The 22563-nt window shown below is 43.5% G+C and overlaps 1 protein-coding gene across 1 annotated transcript in view; it reads right to left on the bottom strand.

Annotated features, from left to right (window-relative positions):
* Positions 1-17412: 17412 nt before the first annotated feature.
* Positions 17413-22563, bottom strand: part of BRINP2 (BMP/retinoic acid inducible neural specific 2) — a 50928-nt gene continuing 45777 nt past the window's right edge. The window contains exons 6-7 of the mRNA XM_068538392.1: positions 20160-20382; positions 17413-18529 (exon numbers count right to left, since the gene is read on the bottom strand). Coding sequence (XP_068394493.1) covers positions 17413-18529; positions 20160-20382 — 1340 coding nt within the window. The remainder of the gene's footprint in view (positions 18530-20159; positions 20383-22563) is intronic.

The raw sequence follows: 22563 nt of genomic DNA, 5'->3' as shown, positions 1-22563 counted from the left end.
GTTTGCGGAAGAGCGCTCTTAAATTTTGTGCCATGGGGGCCCTGCCTGCCTTACCCTAGGCCTGGCCCTCTGGTCAGGAGAAGCCTTAGAGAAGTCTTCTGGAAGGAGGCATTAAGTATGCAAAAATGAACAGGAAGTAGTTTTCCAGGGGTCTCTTAGGGAGAAAGTTGTTTCAGGCAGAGGGAAGAGCATAAACAAAGCAGAGGTGCTAGAAACATTATGATGTGGGTAAAGAATTACCCACTCGTGGAGGTGGCAGGAGCATAAAATTAAATGTGGGGAGTTGGGAGACATGAGAGAGATGAGGAACAGAACATGGTGGGGTGGGGTCTTGTCAGCCATTTTAAGGACCTTGGAGTTTATCCTACTGCTATGGGAGCAGGAGAGTAGCACAGTCCATTTGTGCTTCAAACAGAACATTCTGGTCAACCTCTGTGCTATCCAATTCATAGATATTATGAACCACAAATGCAAGCCACATTTGTAACTTTAAGTTTGGTATTAGCCACATTAAAAAAGGAAGAGGAAAAGGAAAAACTAATTTGAATATTTTATTTGACTTGACATATTCAAATATAATCATTATAATCATTTCAACGTGTAATCAATATTAAACAATATTAATGAGATATTTTATATTCCTTTTTATTGTACTAAGTCCTCAAAATCCAGTGTGTAATTCATGCTTTTAGCACATCTCAATTCTGTCTAGCCACACTTCGAGTGCTCAGTAGCCACATGTGGCTAATGCTGCAATATTGAACAATGCATGTCTAGAGGATGGAATCTAGTTGCTAAAAAACCGAGGCAGCCTTTTACAAGGTTCAGGGGAAGATGATAAGTTTCTAATCCAGGGTGTTGGTAATGAGAATGGAGAGAAGTTGATAGTCAAGTGACTTAGCTTTTCCTAGCTTCTTTGTTTGTGAAATCAGGATACAGTATTTACCTTCCTCGATGATTCAAAGATTCTCTGAGATGATGTTATATAAATCACCAGCCCAGGCTGGCAGGGAAAGTATGCTCAGCCAGCATTCTCCCCACTACCCATGCTGTTTGCTCTCTCCAGGAACAAGAATTGACATCTGACTTAGATAAGGTGGGGTTTAAAGCACTGGAATGGCACAGTATCAAGCATAGACTGTGGTCACTAAAAGAAATTATTGCATAGTAGCACCACTGCACCTTCCCAGGTGTCTCCCTTGATATCATCGAAGTGAAGGGAAGTTAGTTCCTGACTGTCATGGGGTGGCCGGAAGAATACATGAAGCCAGTCCAGGACAGGCAGAAAAGCAGAATTGCTGACATTCCCTGCAGCAGCCACTCTGACTATCAGCAGCCAGCAGTTGGCAGCAGCTCCAGATGATTGAGAACTGAACAGCTTAATTGGAAGAGTATGAACTTTGTAGAGTGCCAGGCTAGCATGGCTAAGTGCAAGAATGTTTCTCCCAAGCCCACCTTCCTTGCCTTAGGTTGATGTGCATATACTCTCTTGGGGGAATGCCCCCAGACAAACCCCTGTGAACAGATCAACAGATCCTATGTTCTTTGGAATTTAAAAAAAAAAAGTATTTCCAAGTAGGTGCAGGATACAGCCCTCCAGATAGATTTACTTGTATTGAAGAAAGAGGCTGGGGATAGGAGGGAGGAAGATAGGTCATTCGCTACTGCATGAGAGCTCCATCTCCATATGGGGTGTCCAAAGAGTAAGACAGGGGCTACAAATAAATCTCAGCTGCATTGAGACCCTTCTGATCACAGGGAAGTCCTGCCTACCTCATATTTCCACCAAGGTAGCTTTCGGATGAATACTTGTTCATTTTCAAAATGATTATTTTGGTCAGCTCAAGTCACTGGGTGGGTGCTGTGAATTTTTAAATGTTACCAAGTAATTAATGCCTAGAACTGGAGAGAAGCACAGCTCAGGTTCCCTTGGGTTCCCTCTGACTCGTGTTAATTTGCTTATCTCTGTATTAGTCAGCGTAAGCCAACCGTTGTAACAAACAACCCCCAAATTCCACTGGCATAACATAACAAATGATTGTTTGTGTAACAGTCTAATTTAGAGGAGCAGCTCCCCTGGACAGCTTTCGTCCAAGCAGAGGTCCAAGGACCCTTGTACCTTACATCTCATGACTCTAACCTTCAGTCCTCAGAACGCTTTCCTGCCTTCTCATAGGAGAGGAAAGAAAAAAGAGAATTGCAATTGGGAGCATCCATGGGTCAGGCATGGGAAGAGGTACTCAATTCCTTTGTCCAGAGTTCAGGCACATTGCCACACTTAACTTCAGGAGGCTGGCAGATACAGACTAACTGTGTGTGAATGAGAAATAGGGAAAAGGTTTGCTGAACATCCAGTCGGTCTTTGTAACAGTCATTCTCTCTCTCTCTCTCTCTCTCTCTCTCTCTCTCTCTTTCTCTTTCTCTGATGAGAATAAAATGGACTGTTTTGGGCTCTGACTTGACCCTGGAGGTCTGAGAGTCAGGAGACTGCAGGAGGTCTGAGAGTCAGGGCAACATTAATTAGAGGGTGATGCTCTGCAGTTTCAAGGTGATTATTAATCAGCATAATGTCATAGTCAAAAAGTTGTAATGCCAAACGAAATTTTTTCTCTCGGTATTCCAGACCTATTTCATCAGTTTCTGAGCCCAAGAAAGGAAAGGTGCTGCAACCAGAGTGCCAACAGAGTGGAGGGCTAGTCTAGTCTTCCATCACTAACTGGCACCATGTTGTCATCCATGGTTCTAGGTATTTTCACCGTAAGCATCTTTGCCGCAAACATTTTCACCACATAATTAATTGGCAGTAAGGCAATTTTGCTATGAAAGATAAAATAATTGGTTGACAATTTTTGGTTTGACAGTTTGGTTTCAACTGATTGAAATGAGTTAGTATTTCTTCCAGTTAGTGACTTTATTGATAGCTTTATCCAACTGTCAGATGACAATGATTCACCCCCAAAAGTTGGTTTCTTATTTTGAAACACACTACACTGGAGGAGAAAGAAGCCAAGGGCCCCGAAGATGCAGGGGTGAGCCTACACTTCCCATAGAACTTTGGAAAGTCTATGAACGGACAACTGACAAGGTGCTAAGGACAAACAATAGTGCAGAGTCTTTCACAAAACAATACAAAACTCGGTTACAAACATGTATCCTGGTACTTGGAAACGGTTACCTCTTCTTAAAGAAGGAAGAAATTTAAGTGAAAAAGAAAAAGTGCAATGCTGAGTGAGGGGACAAATCAACAAGAAAAATATATATATATATATTCACTATATATATAGTATATATATATATATATACTATGAATGAAAGACTTGGAAGACAAGTACTTAGGTACAACCCACAAAATAAAATCAATTATTTGTACAGCATTGCCCTGAATCTACACCCATTTAAAATATATTCAAATACTTTGTATTTTGCAATAAAGTCTTTTTAATTCATTTTTCATGTTTCATTATGTCCTTTTATATTTTGTTATTTTATCTTTTACAACAAAATCACCTAAAGGCCAACTAGTTATGTGGTGAAAACGTTTGTGGCAAAAATGCTTGCGGCAAAGATGTTTATGGCGAAAATAGCTGACATGATCACCCATGGCCCCTACTTGCCAGCCAAGCTTAGTGGATCTTTTGTGGTGGTACTATGGCAGCAGAGTATTTTCTTTTTGCTTTAAAATCCAACCCTGAATGTCTAGAATAAGCAACTATAACTGCAAGGGTGTGGAGATTCCAGTCTGGTAAGATACTGTGAAATGCAGGCAGTGGTCCTAGTTGGGTGATAATAGAGATGGTCATTGTAACAGATGTTGTGATGTGCCACAGAGGTTCCCTCTTCAGGGTTGATGACATATCCCCTTGCTTCTTGGAATATTGACTGCTGAATGCTCATAGGTCACAGCTATGCCTCTCACTAGGAACTGACTTGACCAAAGTTATGCCTCCTCCCATGCATAACTCCTTCTGGGTAACCTATGGCTAATGACTGCCTGCCTAGAGATTTAAAAGACTAGCTGTCTTGCCTCAATTTGGGACAACTCTGAAGGGCCATTCAAGCTCCAAAACTCCCCATAGAGTCTGCTTAGGTCTCAGTTACAACCTCATTTCAAGTCGGCTTCTTCTTCTGCCCAAACTTTCCATCTTCACTTCCTTACATATGTGTCTCTCAAGAACCCTTCCTACTAAAGCTTCTGCTTGCAACTTCTCATCTAAGAATCCATTGATACAAAAAGTAGTTTTAGGAAGCTGACTTTCAAAATGGAATTTTGGACATGGGTCAGTCATTGGCTCTCTGGCAATGCGAACCCCATCACCGGTAGTAGGTGGAGTAGAGCTTGCCCCTGAAATGCTATATCAGTGCAATTGTTAAAATCAGGAAAATTTCTGTGCAATTGTTAAAACATTCACCAGCAATAGAATGATATGGGATGTCCACAGAAGGGGATACACGCCCTGCTGCAGTATTTCTCATGATTGAAGGGATAAGGAAAATATAATTATAAGGACCATGGAATTGGGTGGCTGTTGCTGAGCACCATTGATTTTTGAAAGATAAATAATGACAGGCTCAGGTGACTAATCTACATTTCAAGACAAAATATGAAAGCTAGAGGGCCTCCTTAGCTGCATTTAGGGAAACCCTGATCTCCTGCAACCAGAGTTTGTACCAAGAGAATAAAAAAACTAGGCTCAGGACTTAATCATTAAAGTAGTAGAGCTTCAGATAGGATTGAAGCCTTAGTAAGTTTCTATGCCAAATACAGGGCCCTAATGGGGAAGGAGTAGGCTACTGAGACTTGTAATGGGCTAAGTAGATGTGGTTAAGGACCTTGACTTGCTGGGCCTTCAGAAGTCCCCTCCTCCCCTCTGCCTTGTTAGAAGACAGTATCCCTCCCTTTCCTTGAAAGTGATGCAGAGACCTCAAAGGAGTCATGCACCTCATGAGACAATGCTTGCCTGCTTCAGGATCAGTCCCACCACCCCTCTTGGCAACCAATCCAATAAGGAAGACTGAATCTCAGTAAACCAGTCTAGAGATGTGCTAAGCCTGCTATGGAAGGAGAGAGGGTATACACCAAAGGAGCTGCAAGGCATGGCTAATTGGTACTTGTAGTAGCTGGTAGTATATGCATGGGACTGAACCCTGGAGTACTGGATCAAGAGGGACAGAACATAAGGTTAGATAATCAAGAGTTTATCAACACGGGAACAGTCTTCTTTTTATGTGATTTGACACAATCGCAAAGACCCAAGAGATGATACCGATCTATTGCTAGAAGGGCTTTAGGATCTGGAAAAAGCCGAGGCCCACATATTGTGAAGTAGAAATGCTAGAACTTCCATGAAGTATGGTGAAGGAATAGATCAAAAATTTCAAAGAAGTTGGCACACTAGACTGCATATACTACATAAGGCTGGAAACCCACCAGTTGAATATGTCCCACGGGAGGGCCTGAAGGACACACCAAGTGTCATACCGATAAGGAATACCTTGGTGAAAGTTGGATCAGCTTAGTCATGACAGTTCTCTGTAGATCAAGGCTGATGATAGGAGAGGCTAATATAGAATTGGGCTTCCTAATAGCCTAATTATATCCCCAAACAGCAAAGGTTCATTGGTGGCACTCAAACCCTCAGAAGCAAGGTAGTTGCAATTATTGTAATGAAGCAAGGTGGCCATAGATACCACATTATGTGGCAAAATCCAAGGGTCTTTGGGTTGGGCTGGAGAGGAAATTTAACCTCCAAAGAGGTATGGAGATATTAATGGGAACTTGGTGTTTTCAGAGGCAAGTTAGGGGACAGTTAGGCAAAGGGGATACTTCTTAGTTTACAAGCAAAAGTTATCAAGGATGGATGATAGGAAGGGATGAGGGAAACCTCTCAAGTTAAAATTCTTGTTACTTTGTCTAGTTTCCAAACTTGAGTCAGTTCTCAGAACCAGAACACTGAGGGCAGAAAGAGATGCTGGTTTCCTATGAAAAGGGATCCTGCAATTGTATTCAGTTGAAATTCCTCTAGTCCTTCTCCTAGGGACTACAGCTATTTACTAAGTGACATGCATTTGGTAAAAGGGAATACCCAAAGTCTTCAATATACCAAAATAGCCTTCCTGTTAGAGTTGAATCTAGGGATCAATTTGGGGAGTGTTGCCATACAGTGGTGCTGTATGCACCAGGAAAGAAATGAAATTCTGGAATCCTTGGTCTGGCTCACAGTGGGTCAACAGGGTTCAAGGACACACCTGATGGTCATTCGCTGGTAAAAAATTGAAATTGACATGCTTGTTATTTGGCAGAAACCCTTGGATTTGGTATTTGTTCCTTAATCTGTGGAGTAAGAAATATAGTAGTGAAAGCGGGCTGGAAGTCTCTGCAACTTCCACCCAAGCCAAGAGCAAATAAAACAATAATATTGCAAGCTGGGGAGAATAGTAAATATTAGTGCTACCTTCAAAGAGGTAAAGAATACAAGGGGGATGATCTGTGACAAATCCCCATTTAATTCAATAAAATGTCCCATACAAAAGTGGAATGAATTGTGACCAAATGATGCACTACTGCAAATCAAGTAGTGGCCCCAAATGCAGCTGCTATGCTAGATGTGATTTTACTAAAGCAGATTAATATAGGTTCCAACACATATTAAGTGGCCATTGATCTGGTGAGTGCATTATTTTCCATCCCTATAGGAAAAGAGGACCAGACACAGTTCATATTTACGTGAGATGGACAAGAGTATACAAATATGGTCTTGTCTCAGGTTATATTAACACTTTGACTCTCTGTTATATTGCTAGAAGGGATATGAAGTGTCTGACATTCCACAGGACATCAAATTGGCCCATTATATTGACAATGTCACGCTAATCAAACCAGATGAGCAAGAAGAAGCAAGTATGTTGGAAGCCTTGGCAAAACAGATGTGCTCTAGAGGGTGGAGATTAAAGCTTCAGAACCCCAGCACATTAATGAACTATTTAGGGATCTGAAGTTGTGAAGAAAGCTAGACCATCCTCTCCAAATTAAGCAACAAAATATTATATCTATCTTACACCTCCCACTACTAGGAAAGCATAAATTTTAGTAGCCTTTTCAAGTTCTAGAGGGAACATATATTCTATATCTGGCAATACTGCTGACCCATTTACTGGGTAACACTAAAGCCTGTGAACTTTGAGTAGTGTCTCAAGCAGGAAAGCTCAGCAGAAGGACAAGGCTGTGCAGTGTTCTTGACACTTGAGTCATACGACCCAGGAGACCCTATAGGACTAACAGCATCTATGGTGGGTGAAGACAGTGTGTAGAGTTTATGGAAAGCTCCGACAGAAGAATCACAATGTGGACCTGTGGGGTTCTGAAGAAAGTCCCTACCATCTACAACAGAGGACTATCACCATTAGAAAGCAGTTACTGACGTGCTGCTTGGCTTTGGTAAATACAGAGCTTCTGACTATGAGATACCAACGACCTTGTGGCAAGAGTATCCATCATGAGCTGGGTTCAGTCAAAGCCACCAAGTCATAGGGTGGGGCTAGTCCTGCAGCAGTCCATTCTAAGATGGATATGGTACATCCAAGATTGGGAAATATCAAAGCTGGAGAGCACAAGTAAGCCAATCAAGCAGGTGGCCCAGAGTCAAATGCCATCCATCAGTGTTGCTTTAGTGTATCTCCCATAGCTCACATCTGTGACCTACTGGGAGGCCTTTATGACCAGATAACAGAGAAGTAAAAAAGCCAACCTTTATTTCTAGTGTGGTGGTGATGGATAGTGATGAGGGCAAATCCTCTCAGTGGGAAGAATTTTGATGTTAGATGCAACTAGTCATCAACTTTGGGTAGAAACAGAAGTGGCCTGAAATAAAAATATAGATAAACTCATAAGCAGTAGTGAACGGCATGGTAGGTTGATCAAGGGCCTGAAAGGAGAAATATTGGAAAATCGAAGACAAAGATGCCTAGTAAAAAGGCATGTGGATGAAAGTGGACAGGAAGTGTGAAGGTTTTTGAACTGCATGTTAACACTCAGCAGAGAACTTCTACTGTGGAAGAGGTACTAAACAATTAGAATGAGTTGGTCAGCTGGTGAAAGCCAGCATCTGTCATTAGTCACTCTGGTGCTGGCACAATGGATGCATGAACTAAATAGTCCTGGGAACAAGTATGGAGGCTATGTGTGGTTTCCCATGCTGATCTGGTTACTGCTGCTGATGAATGGTCCTTGGAGGCAGCTGAGAACTTTGAACAAACGCTTTAGAGTATTGATTATTCTCACCTTTTTACTATGTTAGTTTTTGGAGGCATTTGTGTGCCCCCAAATAGTGTTGAGACTGATAGGTTTTTCTGTAGGCCAATCTGACTCTGCAGTAAAACAATTTTCTCAGGTGCTCCCAGTAAGATCATTTAAAAAGATTATTTTTCTTTCACAGGAGGCAACAAAAGCAAGAATGCATCTTGATAGCAAAAGCAAGAATGTGTAGGCTGAAGAAGAGTCATTAAGAATAAAGGGCATAGTAAGACTACATTTGAAAATGATATGCCCTTGTAAATAGAAAATTTTAAGGAATCCACCAAAAAAATTTAGAACTTATTAATTAGTTCAGCAAGGTTTCAGGATATAAGATCAGTATATGGAAATCAATTGTAGTTCTATACACAAACAATGAAAAATCCAGAAATGAAATTAAGGAAATAATCCCATTTATAATAGTATCAAAAAGGATAAAATTTTTAGGAATTAATTTAGCAGAAGAAGTCTGAGAATTTAAGACCAAAAAACTACAAAATATCATCAGAAGAAATTAAAGATTTAAATGGAAAGACATGCCATCTTTATAAATCAGAAGATTTAATATTGTTAAGATGGCAATACTCCACAAATTGATTTACAGATTCATCACAATCCCTATCAAATTTCAGCTGCATTTTTTGCAGAAAATGACAAGTTGAACTTCAAAAACCCCAGAATAGTAGTAACATCTTGACAAAGAAAAAGTTGGAGGTCATACATTTCCTGATTTCCAAACTGACTACAAAGCTAGGCTAATAAATACAGTGTGGTAACTAGCATTAAGATAGACATACAGATCAATCAAATGAAATTGAAGGTTTAGAAATCAAGCCATACATTTATGATCAATAAATTTTCAACACATGTGCTAAGACAATTCCAGGGGGAAAAATCTTTTCAACACACGTTGGGACAAGTGGATATACACATACCAAAGGATGAAGTTGGACCCCCTTCTCAAACTACATACAAAAATTAACTCAAAATGGATCAGAGGTCTAAATGTAATAGCTACAACTAAAAGACTCTTAGAAGAAAACATAGCTGTAAATCTATGTGACCTTAGATTAGGCAATGGAGTTTTAGATATGACACCAAAGCAACGAAAGAAAAATATAGATAAATTGGACTTCATCAAAATTTTAAACTTTGTGCTTCAAAGGATCGCTTTCAAGAAAGTGAAAAGAAAATCATACATATTATATGATTCCATATATATGAAATGCTCAGAATAGGCAAATCTATAGAAACAGAAAAGAGATTAGTGATTGCCAAGGACTGGGGGTCAGGGAGGAATGCAGAGTGATGGCTAATGGATAAAGGATTTCTTTCTTGGGTCAGGCAAATGTTCTGGAATTAGAGAGTGGTGATTGATGCACAACTTTTTGAATAAGAACTACTGAACTGTACACTTTAGAGGGGTGAACTTTATGGTTTGCGTATTATATCTCAATAAAATTCTTATTTGAAAATGAAAAGAATGAAGGGCAGGAGGGTGGATCTGGAATGTGAACATTAGGCTGACTCATCACCGTGTCTAGGAATATGTGCCTAGGCTCATGCTGCTCCCACTTCTTAGAACATTCCCCCACCTTTCTGCCTCTCCATGTCTCCTACTTCTACCATAACTGGAATAGAAACTCTGCCTCCCTCATGTCTGCATCTAAAAATGTTATGGTAGTACTATACCCTGGCTCCCCATCAAGGAATTCAACTAGGAATTGCCTGCGATCCAGTATTTGCCAGTACTGCACTTAAGATGCGCTCTTTGAAAGAGACAGTCTAATGGGCATGTTAACTAGCCATTCTCTCTGATACTCCAAGCTCTATCACTCTAATAAGTTACAGCATCAGAAACAATGTACCTGGGCCATGTGACCTAGGCAGGCACAGGCATTTTGGTGATGAGTGATGTTATTATATTCTCTGCTTTTTTAAAGGATCTATATAAGAAATATCTGTTTGAATGGCTTATCTATGTCTGCCACAGAACTGTAATTGAAGACCTTTTCTATTATATTACCAGTGACCCTGATATAATGGCCCAGATGATAAATTTCTCTGTTTCCAGGAAGAAGTCTGCTTTTGCAAGTGAGTAATATGAATATTTCTTTTTCCTTTCCTTTGCTTTCCTTTACTTCTCTTTCCTTCCCTTCCCTTTCCCCCAAACATAGAAACTATCTAATGTAATATGTACTGTGAGCTTGCTCTGCCCTTTATAGGCTTTACCTTATTTTATCATCACAACATCCTATGATATCCACACAGTTACTGTTCTTCTTTTACAGATGTGCAAACTGAGGCTGAAAGAGATGAAGTGACATATCCCACCCCTCACAATTGTAAATGACAGAGATGGGATTTGAACCAAAGCAGAAAGCATGCTAAGTCCAGCCTCTGCTTTCATTTAGCTGTATAGCCTCCCCCAAGTTTTATTCTATAAGTCATCTGCAAAATTTTAGAATTAAGGGAGTGTACATACTAAATACATGTTGTTGTTTTTTTTTATTTCCCACACCTCCTATCTGAAAATGCTTGATAAATAACATTGATTGATTCATTCCTCCAAGTTTGAGATCCTTGGAAGAATGACCTTACGTAAATTCTGGTGGCTGTTTGTATTAATGATGCAAGGGTAGTAATTGCACAGGCTGGAAGAGAGGAGGACAGAATTGAAAACAGAAATAATTCATTCTATTTCTTAGATTAGGTGCCTAGAGGTGGCATGGTACCTTAGCAGTCTGAAGTTTGGGACCTCTGGGTGCTTGCACATTGCTGCTGCGGATTTAATCATCTCGCCTGACATATGTTTCTGTAGAGTGACAAGTACTCCCTGTCCCACTTATGAACAGATTTACTCTGATAGGCTTGGGGGGAAAAGCCCTTTTCTCAGCCAGCATGATTCAGCTGGTCTGCAGGGCTGCTTACCTGTAAACACATTCACAAGCAAGCTAGCTCTCAGCCCACAGAATTTTGATTTAGTTAAGTTTCCTTTTTTCTTTCTCTCCTCTCTCCTCTCTTTTCTTGGACTATTGGTGTATATAGGTCAGGCACCTGCCTCCTAACTGGTTGAGAGGTTAAAGACTAGGGGAGCACCAAGATTTTCATAAGTCAGGTCTGCACCTCCTGGCCAGACATCACTGACCTTTTGTTTCCTTAGCCCCTGTGCTTCCTAGGAGTCTCCTTTTTTTTTTTTTTTTTTAAGAGTCCTGAGAACTGCAGGAAGATAATAACAGGCATACTCTCTAAGAGTTTGCTCCTTCAAGCATGGTCTTCAGACCAGCAGCAGCAGCATTGCCTGGGAGCTTCTTAGAAGTGCAGAATCTGGGCTCCCACAGACCTACCTGCTGAATTCAAGTTGCAGGTAAATCATGCACACATTAAAGTTGGGAATCCTTGATTATAGAACACTTCACCCTCCAGGGGAGGAAACATCTCCTCTAGCAAACAGATCTCCCATGGCAGTGCCTTGAGTGTGTCTTGGACTGCATAACAAGGTGCTGACATGGGGCTCAGGAGCTACAAATAAGGGCACCAGCCAGATGTAGTGTGTGCCTTCAGTGGGGCTCTGCTACTGTCATTGCTCTCTTCTGCCCTCCGAGAAGGGAGGCACGCGTTATATGTTAAATCCTTCCCTCATAAATATGTAAATCATATGGAGACCTGGAGTATTGCTTCCATAGTTATTAGAAGGTTCACAACAAATGTCACCAATGTCTCTTCCAGGGAGTGATTTGCTCCCTTTCTGTGCTCCATCAAGACTTTGCACATCTCTACTAGAGAAGGCACCACTCTGCTTTGTTCACGCATCCCCATCCCTCACATTATATTGTACAATTCTTCCTGGCCCAAAAGAATACATAAAAGAAGGAAAAAGGGAAGAAAGGAAGGAGGGAGGGAGGGAGGGAAGAAATGGGATTGAGTTTTATTTATTTATTTATTTATTTATTTATTTATTTATGGCCGTGTTGGGTCTTCGTTTCTGTGCGAGGGCTTTCTCTTGTTGCGGCAAGTGGGGGCCACTCTTCATCGCGGTGCGCGGGCCTCTCACTATCGCGGCCTCTCTTGTTGCGGAGCACAGGCTCCAGATGCGCAGGCTCAGTAGTTGTGGCTCACGGGCCTACTCGCTCCGGGGCATGTGGGATCTTCCCAGACCAGGGCTCGAACCCGTGTCCCCTGTATTGGCAGGCAGATTCTCAACCACTGTGCCACCAGGGAAGCCCCGGGATTGAGTTTTAGAGAACTGAAGGTACACATGTGTTCTGGATGTTGGAGAGTATGGAGCAAAAGTAGGGAGAGAAGTGAGTGTTCAGAAAGAGAAAGGAAAGAAAAATCTTAGGGAGGTAGGGATGAAGCTGTTGGGTTACAGATAACGGGACAAACCAAGAATTAAGGTCGCTTAAGTGTAAGTGTGGAGCTAACATGGGAATCCAGGTCTGTCTGACTGAGGGCATATGCGTGTTCTGTACCACACTGCTTTTATCATCACGAAAGGATAGCACTAGAAAGTCCCCCAGTACCTGCATAGCAAACCCAACTCCCTGGTCCACAGGGGAGCAAACTCCCAGAGAAGTGGAGTGACTTGCCCACAGTTACAAAGCTGGCTGGTGGCAGAACCAGAACAAGAAACCAGAAGAAAGTTGTGTGTCTACAGCCCAGTCATACTTCCTGAATTTTCCCATCTATCCTTCCAGGTCTGGAGTTAAGGCCTTACTTTTGTGCCTTGGGTGGCTCCTTCAGTCCACGGCCTCTTGCTCTTCTGTTGGAAGGAATAAGGACTCTCAGGGCATATCAGAGTGTTGTCATGGTGACTGCAGCCTAAGGCCTTTGGAGGTTAGTGGTACCCAGATACCTCTAGTCTTTACACAGAAGATGTTTTGCAGAAAGTACCAGATTTGTAAAGATATTCAAAGTCTAATTGATGGTCTCTAGAAAATAGCAAGAAATTGGAGGCAGGATGCTGTAATTAAAAAATATTGAGCTGATAGAGTCATCAGGAAACTGGAAAGTTGATCCCTCTATCTCCAGCTTAGATGGAAACATGTCTACTCCGTGTTTAAAGCTTCTCAGGGGAGAAAGTTTAGTCTTCTTTCTTTCACTTGTTATAGCAACTGATTGTTTTTGCTAGAACCAATCCCAGAAGAAGATGTGAGGATACTCTTACCTCTTAGTAGTTCTCTTATGCTTACTGGAAAATGGTCTTCCCTCCCCCACCTTCACACTCCCAAGCCCTGAACTGGGTCCCTGTCATCTCCCAGGACCCAGACGTCATTTACTGGCAGAGAGAGGTAGAGAAGGAAGCAGATTAGACTGCTATTCCTAGCCCTGTTAATAGATACAACCTTGGGAAAGTTCTTTCACCTTTTCCTCATGTCAGAAATCAGTAGACAGGACGACCTCTAAAAAACTTCCAACTCCAAAAATCTAATCCTCTATTTTGCCTGTAGGCTAAACTTCTAAGACTTATTTCTTCCTAAGGGCATTTTAATTTTCATACAAAATATAATGGCAAAAATATCTCTTTTATATGCAAGAGAACAGACTTACATGATGAAATTACAGACATTGGAGGTGATTTTTTGGGGCAGGACAACATGTAGGCGATGTATTCCAACCACTCGTAAGGTAGCTCTGCCCATCATGACCACTATTTTCATATCTGTGAAAAGAAGCCAGGAACCGGATCTGAACTATTCCTGATATCCAGTATTTGAAGCAATCTTCATTTCTGTTTTTGGCTATGGATGCACGAGTATGCATTATATTATCAGCAGCAGGTATTAAATGTATTATTTAGTGTTAGAGGTATTAGTCTCGAACATTAGGGCAGATTAGCATTTGATGTATTAGTTCTTTGGGGTTACAATTAATGCTTGAATTTCCGATTGTTATATCCAGTAACTGAATTGTGATTTGGCTCTTAATTCCACAATGAGTTCACCAACATTGACAAACCTAGTACTAATTAATTAATGACAATTCTTTATTTGCAACCGTGTCTGAGAAAAGATAACTCACATCTTCTGATTATTATAGACTCTTAAGGCAATCATTTGGGGACAGCCTTTCCTTATTATGGCATTTCTCAGCCTAGCTTTCTGAGAAACTCATGCTGAATTCATGGTTTCAAGCCTTTAAAAGCCTCTTAAGAAATCCTGCCCATTCTTTACTCCCCCCCCCCTCCGCCCCTTCCTCCACCTGCCTTCTGGAAGCCAAGTCTTTGGTCTGCTGCTTTGATCCAAGCTCTTCTACACCAGATACCCCATCACTGCCTTGGAACAGAGGAGTCAGACATCTGTCACAGATATCAGGTAAGGAGGTCAAATATAAACATGTCTACTACTGTAATTAATTATTAATGTCTTTTAGACCCTCTATCAATATGGTGCTTGCTTCTGGGCTCAGAAGGGCACTCCTAAATATTTACCAATGTGTAATAGTACTTTTAGATGGAGTTGATACACTCAGCTTCATGGTTTAAACCTTCCAGCAGGCAAGAAGTGGAAATCTTTGTAACTAGATGCATATATTTCTAAAACAATATCATACCAGCATCTTCCCAGAGCCTTCCTAAGACAAGGAGTCTGAGGTAAGGAGACGCAGCATCCTTCCTAATAACTCTATAGGTGGGCTTTTCCCCCCGTTTGCTCTCTGATTCAGAGACTGACAGCTGAGGTTTCCCGCCCCTCAGCTGTGGGACTGGCTCAGGTGGGATGTGCGCCCTCGTGTACTGACTCAGTTCCCACTGGGACAATTACCTTCATGCTACTGAGGATGCAACTGCTACTTTTGTGCACAGCGCTTTCTCAATTGCTTTCCTCCCCACTCTGAATATTGCTGTGCACAGTGTGCCTTTAATTTGTGGGTGAAAGCCTCTGCCGACCCACTCCTACAGCATATAGATATGCACACTCAGAATGCTACAATCAGACTCTCCTATCTATCTGCCTTACACCTCTCAAACCCCATCCTGGGAAGGTATCAAAGCCTTCCTACCAGTTGCAACCCCTTTCCCAACAAAAGCACACTTCTCTGGCACATCAACACCCCCACTGATGAAAATGACATCTGTTGGTTCCATCTTCCACAGACGAGGAGCTTGACACAAAACTCCCCAAAGTAAGAAGCGGCTGAACCAGAAATAGGCAGCCAATACCTGTGTTCATCCCTAAATCATTCCATCACTCTGTATTTCTACATCAGAAGCCTTCAGGGGAGTTGTGAAGAAAGAAATGCCCTAGGCTGCTTATCTACCAAGGATTTCAGGTCCTCCTGGATTGATGGTGCAGTAATAGACTGCTGAATTCCTCCCTTTGCAACAATAAACGTAGATGGCTCTGGGCAGAGAGACATGACCATCCTTTCTGTCTCCCAGTTCATTTTGTACCAACCAAGATGTACCACAGGTAGGGGATGAGGTACTTAGTATTTACGTGGTGACTTTCGCCTGGATAAAATGGGGGTTGTCATGCCTACACATTGTACTTGGATCATGTGGAGAACAGACAGAGAATTGGTTCTCCAAAAGATCTGCTATGAAATGCTTCTCATACCACCTGGGGGAGGCACTAAGGGAGAATGATGCATTGTTCTGTGTGGCTTATGTCAAACCTGATTTTTAGGCTGGGAAAGTAGTAATCAGACAGAATGGAGAAAACCAAGGCCATGTCTGCATGGTTCCCAATTTCCTCAAAGGCGATCCCAGACCATAAGATGCAGAAGATGAAAAATTCTCCTGATGTCCACAGCAGTGCAGGCAAAGAGGAACCCCTGTTAGCAGGCATTTGCCCTAGGCACAGAGGCTACAGTTCTCCTGGAAAGCAAGAACTTTTCTACTACTCTCCTGATAGTGGCCTATCCTGGTTGTCGGACCTGTGTTAGCCCTCACACCTGGGAAAAAAGGAGGTGGGCAAGCCAGATAAATCTCTGGAAGAGTTTTGCCTCACTCCATTCTTTATTTAATGTCAATTTCTCTCCCTCTCTCTCTCTCTCTCTCACACACACACACACACACACACACACACACAGTCAAGCCAGACATGCATGCACTTGTGTGTACACGGATCAACCAGCCTCTTATATAGCAATATCCTCCATCCATGGACACCCAATTTTTAAAAATCCAGGCAGCCCAGGGAACTATACTCTTTTTTCCCCCTCTTTTCTCTCTCATTTTTCCCCTAAAAAACAGCCTTTTTAAAACATATATATATTAAACCAGGCAAGTTTTTACTCATATGTTCATGTGGCTGGAGCAGATTGACAAGAAAAACAATCACAAAATAAATATTTTTTGTTTTCTGTTTTTTGTTTTTTAAAAAAGAACATTTCCCTATACATTGTCTCTAACTTGACAGAGCTGCTTTCTTGGACAGAACAGATGCTGCTGGGAGAGGAGCTCTGGCTGGACCACAAGGGGAACGTGGAGCCAGCCAGGCCCTGACACCGAAGAGGCCAAGGAAGCGAGGGGGCCGAGGGAGAGGGAGGGCAGCAGGGCTGCCTTGCTGCCCTGAGGGGTCCTCTGTGGGCGTTACCTCCCGTTTCCTCAACGGAGCTGGCCTGAGGAGCGGTCCGTGTCTGGAGGGCTCAGAGGAGGCAGCGAACAAAAAGTAAGAACCACTGTGGGGGAATCATGAAACAACGCCATTTAAGAAATCTGGCTAAAAAGAATACAAAAGTGACTCCACAGAGGGGGAGGCGGTGCTCCCACCCCTCCCACTGTTGTTCCCTCTTGCTTTCTTGAATGCTAAGAATCACTTTTAAGAATTTGTGTGTTGCACGGTTGGGCTGGTTCCTTTTCTGAAGCTCTCCCTTGGCTCCCTCTCCTTCAACTGCATTCATGTGAGAAAGCACCGACTTTACAGATCCCAGGCTGCTGAGTGCTCGCCTCCCCTTGTGAGTGTGTGTGTGTGCGCGCGCGCGCGTGTGCACACGCGTGGTGTGTGCATGTGTGCAGCGGCTGTTTCTTTCTCTCCTGCCTGCTTCAGTTCAAGCCCCAAGTCCCATCTGCTGGGTGCAGTCTTAAGGGAACACCCCGTTGGCACTAAGGTGAGGGCTTAGATCTTTGCACCCCGGATTCATGGATCCCCTCCCTGCCCGGCGCTGGAGTGGGTCCCCCATTAGCTACAGAGTTTGCCTGTCTCATACTCCACAGGGTTTGGCAGCTTGGAGTTGAAAGCCCTCAGAGAGGACTGGATCCTGCCCACCTCATTGTTGGCCAGCTTGAGCCGATGCCGGAGCAAGCAGGAGAAAAGGTCAAGCCGCACCTTGCCAGGCGGAGAAAGCTGGTTGACCCGGTCCCTAAGCTCGATGAGCTGCAAGAGGGCAGAGTCCTGGGAACCTTGAGTATATGGGTAGTCTAACTGGAGAATTAAGTCCCGGATGGCATCCGGGTCAAAGGGCAGGCTGTAGCCAAAGACCTGCAAGGTGTTGATTTTCATGTAGCCCAAGTTCTTGGAGGGATCGGTCATCTCCAGAGGCTCGTAGTAGATTGTCTCGTTGGAGCTGTCATCCAGGGACTTGATTCGGCTCCGTAGGTAAACATGGACTGTCTCAAAGAAGGTCTTCCACCTATTGCCCAAGGTAATAGTCCAGTTTTGGCACTGGGCGACGGCATCCACATTAGTCCTTTCCCAGTCTGGGAAACTGCCCTCGTTCACGGGCATGAACCAGCTCTCAGAGTGGCTGCCCCCAAAGGGGTTGACGTAGATGGCCATGACAGGCTCCAGGGTGCTGTTCTTGGTGAGGCAGATCTGCAGGGACAGGGCCAGCATCACGTGCACCAGCCCGGGCTTGTACTTGTTGCTCTTCAGGGTGAGCAGCATGCGTTTCCTCCAGGAAGGGTCGAACCAGCTGCCCAGGCGCATGTCATTGCTGATGAAGATGGAGTGCACCTCGATGCGGCTGTCCCACTTCTGCAGCAGGTACTTCAGCTCCAGGTCCTGCAGGTCTGTCTCCAGCCCCAGAAAGTTCTCCAGCGACTCGGCCACCTCGGGGCGGCACAAGCCCTGGGCGAGCACGTAGCCTGGGTTGCAGCTCCCACAGCGTGTGCTGTTGTCTGGGGCACAGTGGGCACAGGCGGGCCCTTCGCCCAAGGCACAAGGGATGGGGCCCTGGCAGGAAGACTGGTCGTAGGGGCAGGTGCAGCTGTGGCTCTGTTCCAGGAAGGTGCCAGGGAAGGTGCTCTCTCCACAGTAGAGGAGGGACTGGATACGGTTCCACCAGTAGGACAAAGACCTTTGGGAGGGGGGATAAAAATGAAGCAAGAGTCATAGGAAGCCACACACTGCTGCTTCCCTGAGGGTGGCAGGAGATTTGACTAATAGGTGATAAGGAAGATAAAAGCCCCAGGTTCTCTGAATGACAGAAACCCTACTTTACCACTTTGGGATAACCAAACAAGTCCTGGAGCTGGGTGTCTGATGGATCAGCACCAGAAATATCTGACAGCAAACTTGTGCTCCTCCCTCCCAAGTACCACCTCATTCCCTTATTCAAAAGCCTACAGAAGATCTGCAACGTCTTTCGTATCCAATCTAGTTGTCAGCCTCTTAAATAAGATCTTCCAACAGCTGGCTCTCCAAACTTTCCAGTGGCATGCCAACCTCTTTCCCCCTTCACAGTCTCTGTCCTTTCTAGAACTCTCCCACCAAGGATAGGACTTTTCTATGGCTGGCTCCCTCTTAAGGTTTAGACTTCAGCTCTTACGATACCTCCTCAAAGAACTCTTCAGTTACTCCCCTGTCCAAAGCACTACCCAGTCCCTCTCTGTCACATCACCCTGCTTTGACGTGATCCTCAGCAATGTTCATTATCAAAATGGATTGTGTTCAGTTATTGTTAACCTGTTCAGAGATGGCTTCCCTGCAAATGCCATGAGAGCAGGGACCATGCATTATTCCCCAACATATTCTCAGAAACTAGGATTGTTCCTGGTGCCTGGTAAGCATTTCCTAACTATTTGTTGGAAAAAAAAAAAAAAAAAAAAATGAACCTTTCTCAAATGCCCTTGCTGGTCTGTCCTCTCACTCATATGTCCCTCGTTACCTGTGCCTCAGTTAGAAGTGCACCCCTGGGTTGCTGTGAGGGCGGCGCCCCCTCCTGGAATGCTCTGGCTCACACGCACCAGCCCACTTCCATTTCCTCCCACACAATCTGGCCAAGAGGTCCTTCTCCTGGGTGGCTTTTCTCTCTGACCTTTACTATTATTAGACCATGCCTTTGATTTATGGTCCACGAACATGCTTTTAAGGGGCTGCCACATAATCATTTTATAATGTTGATGTTCCTGTATATTTATTATATCTTCTCAATTAACAAATATCCCTCACTGCTTAATATTAGGACATACGAGGTGGACTCATTAAAGGCTTGTTGGATGCACGTGTGAAGGAGCGGATGGATGGATGCATGAGGGCCTCTGACAATCCAGCCCCACTCTGCTCCCGAGGGCACAGGGCCTCAGCTCGCCTCCCTCCTGTGACTCAGGGCAGAGTCACTTGTTGGAAACAATCTATTGTGTGGTTCTCATCATACGCAATTGGTCTAAAAGCTTTAACTCCACCCTTTACTTTCCTAAAAGACTTATTAAAATAGGAGTGAGAATTAGCGTATTATTCGAATAACATTCGAATCGACTATAATTTATATAAAAGTAAAATTAGCCTCTTTGTTTTTTTCTCTCTCTCTCACTTCAGATGCAACTCATAACTGAGAATGACACGCAAGTAGGTCAAGATAACAGGAGACTCTAACAGGCCGTGTGTGGGTCAGCATGCCCAGCTCTGCTGTGTTGGACAGGGGTCCTCCCCGGCCTCAGTGGCTGTCGTGGGTGACGTGCTCTGGCTCGGGCATCTGGGGTGCTCACCTCTCCTTGGGCAGGCGGAAGCGGGGCTGCCGGTGGCAGCGCTTGCAGAGGTTGAAGAGCCGGCGGACGATCCGATGGGTCTTCTTGAACAGCACTTTCAAGCTGGCTCCCAGCTGCTGGTAGCGGTGCTGGAGGCTGGTGTCCATGGCCCAGAACTGGGAGATGGCTGTGGAGTTCAGGAACCTGTCATCTGGCAGCCGCTTCAGCAGGGCCTGGAATTCCTCTGTGGGTAAGAACACGAGAGCTGAGCTGAGGGGGACCCTGGATGGGCAGGAGGACCTCCCCACTACCCCCAGACCCAGCCCGCCCTTCAGTTACTGTATGAGGAAGGAAGGAGGCTTCACATCCACCCTCCAGGGCTCTTTTATTTCTTTCTTTTCCAACAGCCTTATTCAGAGGTGATTGACGTACCATAAGATATGGATTCTTTCCCATCTTTCCTGTTTCTAATATGCTTCTGAATTTCAAAACACATCTCTGCCACCACCCACGGGGCCAATGACCTTGGGATGCATCTCTCTTGCCCTTTATACCGCCTTATAATTCATGCACAATCTTCTTCAATCACACCACCGCACCCTTAGGGAAGGTGTGAGGCACTCATGAAGGTGAGGGCGGGCAAGACTGGCAAATGCAGACACAGAAGAGGGAGCACCCAGCTCAGAAGTCTTCTTAGAAGCCTTTCAGTCCCTGAGACCAGCCTCTTCCCTCCATGTCCTTGTCTCTGACTCTAGGACACTTTTCCTCTCTTTTGAGAGTCACCTCTTGGCCAGACACCCATTCTTCCTGGAAGCTAATCCAGAAGCAATGTGCTTTCTGGTTCTTAGCTCCTACTGCAAGCCTGAGTCCTCCTCAGGGCTTCCTGGGCACAATGTGTTTTCTGAATTCATGCTCAGATCTCTGTCCATGGACCTGCTTTTACTTGGAATCTGCAGCCATCACGTCTCCTGATGGGGATCTGCATAGTCCTCCTTCACTCACTGGCAGTAATTCATAGTGCTGAAAGCCCAAAGTCCTTTCCCACATACTCGAGCATTACCTAACACATCCCACCACCATTGGTCCAATGCAGCTGGGGGGCCGGAATATGATATTCTCCTTAGCAACTGAATGTCTTGTTTAAGACCTGAGATGGCAATGCCTGGGGCCTCAGCTCATTCTGATTTCTCAAGCCCCTGGTTCTTCATCCCCCACCCAGATGATTGGAAAAATCACACCTAGTAATGACATTAACAACTAGTAGTGTGTGCATAGTTCTTTTTATAAAACACTTAGGTATACAAAACAGCACAGAGAACAAAAAGATAAACTCCCATGTGCCCACCACCTAGAGTTTGCCATTTTGCCATACTGAATTCAGATTTTTTTTTAAAGAAATAAGGCAAAGCAAATATACTTGAAGGCCCTAAACTTCCCCCTCCATCTTTATCTAGATGTAACTACTCTCTTGAATGTTTTCTTTATTACTATCATATATTTTTTAACGTTTTCTAAAAATATATTTATCCATAAAAATATTAAGTATTGGCTAGTATGTTTTAAACATCAAATAAATAGTACTAAATATGTATATTTAACATGTTATTATAGTATTACATATAAATGTTATATAAATACAAATATGTATATAATACATAACCTTTTTCATTTGTTTTGTTTTATCGAATATTGTTTTTTGAGATATATCCATATAACTATTAGTCATTTAATATTGAAATGTATGAGTATATCATGCAGAGTTCTTTATACTTTAATTTTATCTACATTATTCCATATGAGCCATCCATCCACCTATTATTATCATTTTCCCTCATTTACAGATGAAGAAATGGAGGCACTGAGGAGCTGAATGGCTAAACCAATGTCATACAAAGGATCAGTAATAGAGTGTGTTAGGTCTGTCCAAGATGTTATAACAAAATACCACAGACTGGGTGGCTTATAAACAACAGAAATGTATTTTCAGAGGCCGGAAGTCCAAGGTCAGGATGCTGCTGGCAGGTTCTGGTGAAGGCCCTCCTCTGGGTTGCAGATGGCAAAATTCTTGCTGGGTCCTCACATGTTGGAAGAGGTAAGGGATCTCTCTGGGGCCTCTTTTATATGAGCACTGATACCGTTCATGAGGGCTCGGCTCTTATGACCTAATCAAATCCCAAAGTCCCCACCTCCTAATACCATCACCTTGGGCATCAGATTTTCCACATATGAATTTGAGGGGCTACAAACATTCAAGCCATAACAGAATAAGAACTCAAAACCAAGCCCTCTGAATCTAAGTCTCAAGGTGACATTGATATCAGTTACACCTGCAATAAGCAATCACCAGCATGTACTAGGTGCCTCCTAGAAACATGCTATGTGCCTCATTCATTCAACAAATATTCACTGTGCACCTTATGTGCAG

The sequence above is a fragment of the Eschrichtius robustus genome, chromosome 3 (assembly GCF_028021215.1).
Source record: "Eschrichtius robustus isolate mEscRob2 chromosome 3, mEscRob2.pri, whole genome shotgun sequence".
NCBI lineage: Eukaryota > Metazoa > Chordata > Mammalia > Artiodactyla > Eschrichtiidae > Eschrichtius > Eschrichtius robustus.
This window is presented reverse-complemented; position numbering and strand designations above follow the sequence as displayed.